Here is an 11,602-nt window from a genome sequence, read left to right as displayed (position 1 = left end):
CTGTATCTTTTGATGGGCACTATTGTGCAACACAATTAAAGGGTGTTATCTGATATGAAATTACAGCAAGGTATTTACGGGCACGGCACCTCTTGAGAACTTTTGTGCACCTCTTAGGCAACATTACACATTTATTTTCGGAGGACACAATAGATAGACTTTGCTATCATGTGAGCAGCCTGGTTCCAAAGAATCCTACAGTTACATTTATAATGTGAACATTTTGGGCAAACCTTTAAAATCTAGAACAATACTCTGATTTGGTCACAGTTTAAGACAAAAATACTTAGTTTGAAATTAATGAAAACTTTATTGATTTTGTAAAGTCATCATTGCACATTGTAATTCTTTACATTAAACCATGTTTTTACAAATTGGCGCTACAATGCAATCTCTGAAACATTAGTTTATGAATAACAGTCGTAGTAGCACTTCATTAGAAACATTTGTCATAAATAAGCATAGATGTTGAATAGCAATTGAACAGCATATATCTCCTGACTAATATTGCTATACCTAGATTATTCATTTCGTGTACAGCCATAGGAACATGTATTTGCTTGGTTTTTGCCTTGATGTCATAACAGGACAAACTGTCCAAACAACATATTAGCACATAAGGACTTCATAAAGGGAGGTCCGTCTATGAATCCCCTCTGTGATCCACACCATAGAGTTGCTTGAATCATCTATATATTACATGGACAGCCGTTCATCCTAATGGCCACTATTACTATACAATGCTACATTATCCCTGCTGCCGTTTGCAGGGGTCTCTATGGCCAGTGGCAGTTCTCAGATTAAAGTTGTCTTATGGGATAACCCTTTTCAGTCTGGTTCAGAATTTTGTAGGAAATTATTGCAACTGTATACCTTGCAATGTCTTTGTTGTGCCCTACCTGATCCCACCTGCCCATGTTAACGCCACGGTATAATGATGACCATCTCATTTATTAGATACTTATAAGTTCCAGCTGGATTTGTGAAGGTTTAGTACGAAAGATATAGAGTAGAATCACATAAAGGACTGGTAGAAGCAGGGAAGGGTAGATGGATCTTGTTCATGGTCTGTGCACGCTATTGTGGCAGAGGCTGTATTAAAGGGTTTATCCCACGAACAACAATTATCATCTTTCTACAGAAGAGTTGACAAAGTTATGATCCGGGGATGCTGGGGATCCGACCTCTGGAACACCACCACCAATCATGAGAATAGGGGTCCCAAGTCCGCCATTTAAGGTAGATCAGAGATGAATGTTGTTCGTGGGCCAACCTCTATAACAGTCAATGGACAAGAATGGTGCTGTTTCGAGGGGAAATACATTTTCATTTTTTCTAATTAGGGACAATCCTTTTAATATGGGACTACTACATGTACTTTGTAAGTGTGAGATACGATGTTCATCCAGTTGGTCAAAGCAAGTTGTAATGTGATTTTCAAAGTGCAACTCAACACTTAGGGCTGATGCACCACACAGCCCTGTGTCCACGGACCTTGTACATGTGATGCTACATTAGTCTACAGCAGATTATGCCTGCTAAATTCAATAACTGTGAAATAAGGAACTCAAGCATGGCCATGTGCATGAGGCCCTAGGGCGATCAGGTCCATTTATAGGGAATTTGGGCATTTTATGCTTCATGACAAGCAGGCATCTTCTATGTCAAGAGAAAGAAGACTTCTACAGCAACATAGAAGCGGGTTCTTTACTGTTAGAGCAGTGAGACTATGGAACTCCCTGCCTGTGGACGTGGTGATGGTGAACTTGAAAAAAAGAGTACAAGAGGGGCCTGAACGCCTTTCTTGAGCGTTACAATATTACATCGTATAGTTACTGACTACTTCAGAAGGGTCGGAGATCCACTGTGTATTCCAATTACTAGTCGGGAAGGAATTTATTTTACTTAAATGAAGAAAATTGGCTTCTACCTCACTGTTTTTTTTTCTTACTTTTTCTGGATCAACATTGGGGGGGTAATAGGATGAACTGGATGGACGAATGTCTGTTTTTAGTCTAACATACTATGTTACTAAAGGGGAGAATTTAATCTGATATTTATCCTATATAGTAATTATCTCTCATCTATAATAGATTCATGTGTGGTGCCCCATACTTTGGGTTTATAGAAGCCCCAAAATGTTAAAAGTAGAGAATGTAAACTATTTCTTAAGTAACTACATTGTTTGATAGAAAATCAATCAGTCCGCTGGTTCTGGACAGCCTTTAGTACTATGACTTTGGAAAACCCTTAAAACATGGCTGCATAAACAGTTTAAACCTTTTAGTAGTTCCTGGCTGCATAAAAAAGTGCTGAATGAGTAATCACTCATGCTAATACTGCATAGTGTGCCTCCAAAAGGCCATATATGAGATATATACACATATAACATAATCTTGGATGGAATGTCTAATTCTATTTCTTAGCTAAACATCAGAAAATTAAGTTGAACGCTGCTGTATAATGAATAGACGAATCAACTGGGAGGACGCAGGGTGCAGCTTCCTTAAGAGAGAAAAAAACTAGAACTTTATAGCTACTATGAAAGCAAAATATACAAAAAGTAACCACATGAACAATACATGAGCCTTTAAACACTTATGATTATTAAATTACAAGAAAAAAGAGGAATGATTTGACATAAAATGCCGAAGTGCTGAATGTCTAGGAGTGAATCTCCCCATGTCACATGTAGGGTCCACATTCTGTGCGGATTAATGTCTCCATCTATTCTATAGCAGTTGGAGCTGTAAAGCTCTAAATCCATTTCAAAGACAGTGGGCGTCATGTACAAAGCCTTTCACGCCAGTGTCTGGCGTAAAAGAAAAGTTACAAGTTTTGCGCAAGAAGGGATTTGCACAAAAATTTGCAACTTTAAGGGCCCCCTTCACACAAGTGTATCTGTATTTGTGCGCACCTGAGTGCTACGTATTTGCGGAATGAAGTATGTTTTTTTTTAAATCAATGAGAGCTGCCCTTATAATTCCAGTCTGGGGTCCCATTGATTTCAATGAGAGCTGCGCTTCCAATCGGGAAAGATGATGGAGTTTGTTTTTTTAAAATCTGCAATTACAACTAATGAAATATTTTGTTGTCTTATAGTAAAGCAAAGGGCAAACTGACAAATACATGCAAGGGGATACTTATTACCACTGGTAAGGTGGGGGCAATAACATGGTTGTATCTTAGAAAGGGGGTGGAGCAAACCCAAAGGAATATCAGAGTCTTAAGAGCCAGGTGTATAACCAGGACCCTTTGGGAAGGTTATATAAAGTAGGTGGAGGTGCCAGCCAGGTAGACCACCAATGATGAGCAGAGTAGATATGTAGAAAACAAAAGCTGGTGTTTTGGCACAACTCTCCAATAAAAGTCATGAGGCAATAGGATGAAATATCCAACTTCTGTTTTACTTAGTGAATTTAAAGCCATCAAACGATACATGTTTTAGGGTACACCCCTTCATCAGTCATGCTGGGAGAAACATCACTCTTGGGGCTGTAGAGGTGTAGACCCAAAAATACTGGTGAACACTGTGAGTGGAGATGATCAGGGTTGTGAACACTACTTCTCCCCTGGTGTTACAGGAGAAGAGAAATTTGAAATTTCATCCTATTGCCTCAAGACTTTTATTGGAGAGTTGTGCCAAAACACCAACTTTAGTTTCCCAAGTTTGTATCTCAGCATCACTACATGTGTACGGTCTGCTCCATATATATATTTTTAAATGTGTTGTATATTTTTTCCAACAAAAAATAAAAATAAATATTGTCACATGAAAACTGGTAAACCCCTACTACTCCATCGTCTTATTTTTGCTGTAGGCAAACAAAAATGTATTATTACACAGCAGTTTTGGCCTAGTTAATCTTAAAAACACGCACACAGAGAAAAATATACTCTATGGTCGTCGTAGCTGTGGGAAAATACAGCTTATTCAAATACTTATTGCAAATCTTTTTGGTAAACTATCATTTTGTTAGTCATGATACCTATGGTAATATCCCTCGTGGTGTCGATAATCATCCTGATATCCCTCCTCATATCCCTCATGAGGGTAACCATGGTAACCATATCCTCCATATTCATCTTCAGGGCAGCGCATTCCTAGGGATTGTTGGATGGCCATTTCCTGCCTTCTGAGCTGCATAGAATCTATTAAGTCATACACAATAGCCATGGACCACATTGGTGAAGGGTACCAAGATTTGACATTGCCATCTTTGCCGACGAGGAGCATGGAGAAATATTCTGGGCTGATTTGAAAATAGTTTCTTATATCTTTCACTAAGTTGAAAGAAAGATCTTCCCTCTCGACGCTGGAACTTCCTGTAAAGACAATGAGAAAATAGTCCATCAATATAACCTTACAGAGGCCGATGAACCGTGTTCCCTACACGCCATTTGTATGTGAATGATTTTGCATCTCCCTTGAGATAAATGTTAATTAAATGTGACACCTCATGAGGTCTCATGTCTGGAAAATCACACGTATATGGTATGAAAGGTCACAATTTTGGACGAAACAAAAAAATGATGGTATGATTGCTAATGAATAAATACGACATCAGCCCGAGTCCATCTGTCCGTGTTTATATATGTTCTTCCTCTGTGCACAAGCTTCCTTTATGCCAACAGTGATGTCATTTAATCTGCTTGCCTCATGTCATATATAAATAATACTTAGCCATTGTATATTGAAAAGTTCTTCAACTCTGTCACATAATTTGTGTTTCAGTTACTCACCATTCTCAAAATTTCTGCCTACTGACAGCGAATGGAATACCACTAATCACTTATGTGGTTCAAGGCCTTCAAACCATGTACTTGTGTCTCCATAGGACATGATCAAGATGGGTGTGATAAAAATGCTATCACCCTCTTTTTGACACCTAAGCCTAGGTTCTGTGAGCTTCAATGACAAGGACAGGCAGATGATCTCTGTTTGTCCAAGGTGAAGATCCTCCATTCTGCAGGAGAATGGACTGTTGAATATTCATGGAATTTCACCCCTTGTTACTTCAATATCTAGTCCTAAAACAGGGCCTTGCATAATAATGAACTAATAAATAGTTCAGCAACATGTACTGGACAATAGATAGTGTCATATCTGAAGAGGTCAGCTCTACAGCTAGAATGGGTGCTGTTTTCTATCCATCCTCAGGAACAGAAGACTTTAGAAGGACCCGTAAGTTGTAGGTTTCTATGTTTCTCCATTTATTTTTCATGCTCAGTACATTTTTTTTCCAGACTCCTGCTTTCTTGCGGAATCTACGGCCCGCCTGCAGCGTCAGCTTCAATGTAAGCTGTCTGTACGGGAACTACACAGAAATGGAGCATGCTGTGATTTGATTTCTGCATCCAAAGATCCACAAATCAAATCTGCATGCTTTAAGTCAGGTGCGGACTCCTATGTTTCCCCACTGGCGGCTTGAACTGTGGATTATCCTCGCGGGTGTACCACGTGGATTCCGCACTTCAAATCCGCTCATGGACATTGGGCCTAAACCAGTCGTGTTAACTCTTTGTCTTCTGGAGAGCAGTGTGTGAGTCCATTTGTGGGACTTCTAGCTCCTGAATTCCAGGAGTGGTGGCGTGACAAATTTTGGGATATATAGATTGTGTTGATGCGAGATCTCTGCTCAATTTGCAACCTGAGTGGAAAGTGACTACAAGATGGAGTAAGATGGGTAACTGCTTGCAGTCGCACCCATGTCACTTGCTGGGAAAGTGCATATGTGAAAGTAGGCTTTCAAATTCTGAACGTAATCAATTAATGTTTCCATTCACTGACTTCAGAAGAGATCTTGAAAATAAGAAAAATTACATAAAAAGGGAATAGATAAAATTGTCCAAAAAATAAAAAAGCTTTGTTGCCCATCACGACCAATCACAGAACAACATTTAAGACCCATTTAGACCCAACGATTCTCGCTCAAAATTCGCTCAAAGCAGTCTTTTGAGCGAGAATCATTGGGTTTAAACGCGCGGCCATCGTGCAGATTTCGGTAATGATTCACTCATCGTTGTTAGAGATGAGCAAGTATACTTGCTAAAGGCTATTGCTCGAGCAAGCATTGCCCTTAGCGAGTACCTGCCCGCTCAAGACAGAAGGTTTGGGTGCCGGCGCGGGGGAGCGGTGAGTAGCGGCAGTCAGCAGGGGGGAGCGGGGGGGAGAGAGGGAGAGAGAGATCTCCCCTCCGTTCCTCCCCGCTCTCCCCCGCAGCTCCCTGCCCGCCGCCGACACCTGAACCTTTTGTCTCGAGCGGGCAGGTACTCGCTAAGGGCAATGCTCGCTCGAGGAATTGCCATTAGCGAGTATACTCGCTCATCACTAATCGTTGTCTTTCAGCAAGCTAAAAGACAACGATGAGTCTTATCAGTGCCATGCGCCTAATTCTCCGCGGGATAGTACTGATACTATTGTTTCAGCTAGTATCCTGCTCGGAGAACACAGCAGGAGTATGCAGAAGACAGCGCTCCAGCTGTTTTCTGCATACCCTCTTGGAGTGCTCAGATGTATACCAGCTGAGCGCTCTGAGAAGACAATAGCTGTATCCAGAAGATAGCAGTCACGCTTGTCTTCTGCATACAGGGTGAGCCTTCATTTACACACTTATGCAAAGTGAAAGCTCAAAACTGTCACTCAGACTGCCGTTTGAGCGAATTTTTGAGTGATCACCTTGCCGTGTAAATGCACACAATGATTATCGCTCAAAAGAGGTCTTTTGAGCGAATTTTGAGCGATACTCGTTGTGTCTAAATGGGCCTTAATTTCTTATAGTGTCATTGAAAAACAAAAGCTCAGTTGTGATTGGTTGGTAGGGACAAAAAATACAGTTTTTATTTTAAATAGATTCATAAAAATCACCACAGTATGTGTTAGAAATCTGCATCTTTTCCTTACGTAATTATTAAGTCTTTCTTTCATAAAGCCAAAAAGCCACTTTTAAAGGGTTTGTCCCATGAAAAATATTGTTTATAGTTAATCCCATCCATAATTATAAACATTTTTTTGTATTTGCACTTACTTAAAAAATGTTTCTATTCCCAAGTATTCTAGGACTGATGTTAGACACCTGCTATTTGTATTGAAGAGCCTTTCTGTGTTCGGTCATTTTCAGTGACTGTTCCAAGGTGGTCTGACCTAGACAGTCTTGCTTCTCTGCAGTAACACTGTATCACTCTCTTATCAACATCTCTTCTGGCATCCGAGAAGATGCAGCAACTTTAGAAGCTGCCGCTCAGCACACCAGGGATCCCTCCACTTACCCAGTGGAGCAGAGAAAGAAGCAAGACTGAGCATATGTGACCACCTTGGAGCAATTGCTGAGGAGGAGACAGAAAAGAAACAGTAGGTGGATCTATTCTAACATTAGTCCTGGAATATCTGGGGATACACATATTTGTTAATAAGTGTAAATACAAAAAATGTTTATAATCATGGGTGGGATGTAATTATAAACCATATCTTTTAAGCAAAACATTTATTAGGACTGGTACAAATATCATTTGTTTATTGACTATTTTCCCAAATACACAAAATGCACCTAGAATAAAGAGTTCCATCAGTCCCTTACCATTGATAGGGTAGAGCTCTAAAACACCACCACCACTGTCCGCACTAATGCCAACCATCTTCAAAATGGCCATGTGCCGTAAACCTTAAAAAACAACAACAACATGATTAAACATGAATCAATAGCAAAGTTTGATATTTAAAGGGCCAATCCAGCAAAAACTAGAGATGAGTGAGCACACTCAGTAAAGGCAGTTACTCGAGTGAGCATCGCTCTTCTCGAGTAACTGCACACTCATCCGAGCAAATGTGGGGAGGGAGCGGGGGGGGGGGGGGGCGAGAGAGACCTCTGTCACTCTTTCCCCCACTCCCCCCCCCCGCCACCCCCACGCATTTGCTCAGACAAGTATGCAGTTACCCGAGAAGAGGGGGATGTGGGGGAGGGAGCGGGGGGGGGGGCGAGAGAGACCTCTCTCACTCTTTCCCCCACTCCCCCCCCGCCACCCCCACGCATTTGCTCAGACAAGTATGCAGTTACCCGAGAAGAGCGATGCTCGCTCAAGTAACTGCCTTTACCGAGCGTGCTCGCTGATCTCTAGCAAAAACACATTTTTCCATTCTTGCCCCCCTCACCTGATATACTCTGGAGGTCTCCTGTGTAGTCCAGCCACTTATCTGCAGTTTTACTTTCAGTTTCGCATGAATCCCATGATGTATCAGCATAGCACGAGCTAAGATTAAACTATTCTGCCTGCTGCGGGGTCATTTTAGTTATCATACCTTCTGTATTCATCTAAACATGCTACAAATCATAAGTATAGAGTTAGGAGAATGAGCTGTGATCTCCTCTAATATAACTGTGTAACAGGAGCTGTGTGATCATCATCAGTAACGTAGGTGGTTTCTGTGGGATAACCATGTAATAGCATCACACAAACTGAGAATCTGACTTGAAAGTGCAAAAAATAACCCCAGGTACATCTGAATTGTTCAGAATTGAGTTCACATGACCATCCGAAGAGGTAGAGACCATGAGTTTCAGAAAGGAATAACTAACCAAGCTAACACTAGCCAACCTATATAGCCAAGATGTGTAGAGGTGGGGGTAGCTATATAATGAATGAATTAAAAAATCACCCGCGTGGCTCTTTAATAACAGCCACCATACATTTATGTCTGTTAATATGCCAAGGGAGTGGTTCAGATGATATTTTAGTATTCCTTATTAATTTCAACTATAAGATGCTCAGGGGGGTATATTTCCTCAAAGTACAATAATGTAACATAAACCATGATTGCTGATACTTTGGGCATGACGGACTCAAAAAAAGAAGTGAGAACGAACCCATTGAAATCAGAAGGTTCTATCCACCACATTATGTAGAGGGGACTATGTGCGCAGGACTTTCCCACCGCTAAATTGCGGTGTAACACGTTCTTCTGTTGAAGCCCTAATACATGCTATACGCTGTTGCAGAGTTTCATGGTGGATTCCACAACTGATATTCCACAAGGATATGATTGTGAAAGTAACTAAATGTAGCAAGAATATGGGAATCAACAAACAATACAATGTATGAATAATCTTTTTCACATTAAGCTCTACTATTGTCAGTTCCTTCAATTAACAGATTTCCCCTGTAATTCAAGGCCATGAGCGCCATTCCTCCTCATCCGCCAATAGATGGAGATGTTGTGTTTCTGTATAACCAGGAATTACTTCACCAGCTGATTAACACTTTCTACAGCGGAAGAACAAAGACAAATGAATCAGATTTTATGGTGAAATGTCAGAAAGCTAGTAGCTTCTATGTTACTAAAGCCACCTTCATGTGGTCAAGAAAATCGCCCAATTTTTGAGTAATGCGAGAGAGCGAGAAAACGTAGAATTATGAAGCCCATGGTTTTCAATGTCTTCATTCACATCTGCGATGTTTCCTGTCATGCGATGTTACGAGATTTGGAAATCGCTGCCTGCTCTAACTTTCTAACATTGTAAACAGCCAGAGGGGGGGAGAGATGAGGAAGACAGCTCAGATGGTAGCGTATATCGGATGGCCGTGAAAACAGCGGCTGATATACGCTCATGTGATTAAGCCCTAAGGCTTACTCACACATACAATATTGTCATGTGAGTAATGTGTGATGTGCACAACACACCGCACAAATACAAAATCCATTCTGTTGCATGGATTCATTCACACAAGCATTTTTGCAGAGTACGCTCTGTATTTGGGTGTTCCCTTGGAATGCCTTGCTCATTGATTTCAATGGGACCATGGGATATAAATGTGAGTGTGAGGTGATGTTTCCAATTGAAATCAGTGGGAAACATTTGCAACACTATCACACGTAATTTCGTAGAAGCGATGCGATTTTTTAATCAAAGATGCTGTGCGTCGCAGTGAAAATCACATGTTTACAAGCTCAATATCTGGATAAGTTGCTCGGCCCAATAATAGTCTTAGGGCTCTTGCAGACGAGTGTAGGCATAGATATACTTGTGATAGCGTGACGTAATAGCGCTGTGAAGGGAGCGCTATCACGGACTATGGCGCGCATAAATGTGCATTTTACTGTACTTTTCTGCATTGCCGGACCCATTCACATCGGTGCCAGACACACCCATGCCATGATTGAACAGGCTGCAGCCTAATTAAATGCCGGTCTTGTTGATTTCCCCACAAAGTTGAGCAGTTCAGTTTGCGATTTCGTGCAGATTGGGTGCACATTGGCACATCCCCCATATACTTCTATGGTGTTTTGAGTGCGCAAATGTGCACAAAAAAGGGCATGTTATGTATAATGCATAATGTGAGGAAACTAATTGAAAGCAATGGCTTCTATCTACTGTGTTTTGTTTTTAATAATTGTAATGGGCCATCATGTTTGTATGATAGTTAATTTTAGAGGGACTAATTGAAGGTTAGGTATTAAACAGGGGTGACATTTCTGTGACATTTATTGATTTTTTTTACTCTGTTCTGGTAAAAAAATGGAACCATAATGGAATGGAACTACGATAATCCTCACCTCCGATTGTTTGCAATGGGGGGTGGGAACACAGGGATATGCTCTGCCCCATCCCTACTCTCCTTGCTAGCTGCGGACAAGGGGCAGGAGCTTAGCTCCGCTCCCTCCCATTGCAAACAGCTGGAGGAGAGAAGAGAGGCAGAGAGCCAGCGAGGGGGACGGAAGGGAGTAGACAGCTCAGATGGAAGCGCATATCGGGCGGCCGTAGAAGTCTATGTGAGGTGCAATACCCTGTGCAACTTTGCGGGAAAAAGAACACATCTAGACCTCATTAGACTAAATAGCCTTTTAAATCATGGAAGGGGTGTGCCGCATGTTTGTACGAACTGGCTTTGGATGCGCCAAGAATGAAGTCCTATGCGCCGATATGCACACAAACCCACCTCATGAAACCTAGTTCACTGTGCAAATAGGTTGCGCTGAAGCACGTGCAATTATGCATACAGTCCTCTGAATCCTCCCTAATGGTGTGACCATGTGTTTCTGTACAGAGCTAGAAGGGAACATGTAGCAGGGAAGAGATTTGATTGGACCTGAAAAACTGCCCTAAAACCCACATTATAGCAGTGCTGGGGTGTAAGGTGCCAAAGTGGCCAGATACGGGGGTTACCACTCACTGTATATGTGGCGCCCGAGCGGAGGCTGGCCGTTGCGGGGAAGACCACGCGGTTCTCAAAATGGTTGTCACGGGTGGCTCTATGATCTCTCCCGACAATGGTGGAACGTGGCCCAGCTGGGTCGTGTGCAGTGCAGAAACAGGCAAGAGCAAACGCTGGTAAGAGCCCTTAACAGTATGTCACGTGACGCTAGTGCCTCTGCTCGAGCGAACGGTCACTCGTTACAAATAAAAGAGTCCACAGTCAAGAAGTTGGTTTCAAACCGGAGGAACACGGTTTATATTTACTCACAGAATCAACTTTGATTTTCCAAGAACAGATTGCATTGACAAAACACTTTTGGCAAATCTCCTTCCTTTCCAAACTCTGTTACACACACACGCTTTCCAGGAGTCATTCTTCCTTCCCGTCGTTTAGGGTTTCTCAGTCTGTTATC

General features: G+C 41.7%; 1 protein-coding gene across 1 annotated transcript in view; it reads right to left on the bottom strand.

Moving 5' to 3' along the window:
• Positions 1 to 290: 290 nt before the first annotated feature.
• Positions 291 to 11,602, bottom strand: part of CCDC80 (coiled-coil domain containing 80) — a 109,176-nt gene continuing 97,864 nt past the window's right edge. The window contains exons 7-8 of the mRNA XM_066599993.1: positions 7,578 to 7,661; positions 291 to 4,326 (exon numbers count right to left, since the gene is read on the bottom strand). Of these exons, the coding sequence (XP_066456090.1) occupies positions 3,977 to 4,326; positions 7,578 to 7,661 (434 nt within the window). The 3' untranslated portion in view covers positions 291 to 3,976. The remainder of the gene's footprint in view (positions 4,327 to 7,577; positions 7,662 to 11,602) is intronic.

Source organism: Eleutherodactylus coqui, chromosome 4, assembly GCF_035609145.1.
Source record: "Eleutherodactylus coqui strain aEleCoq1 chromosome 4, aEleCoq1.hap1, whole genome shotgun sequence".
In the NCBI taxonomy this organism is placed as follows: domain Eukaryota; kingdom Metazoa; phylum Chordata; class Amphibia; order Anura; family Eleutherodactylidae; genus Eleutherodactylus; species Eleutherodactylus coqui.
This window is presented reverse-complemented; position numbering and strand designations above follow the sequence as displayed.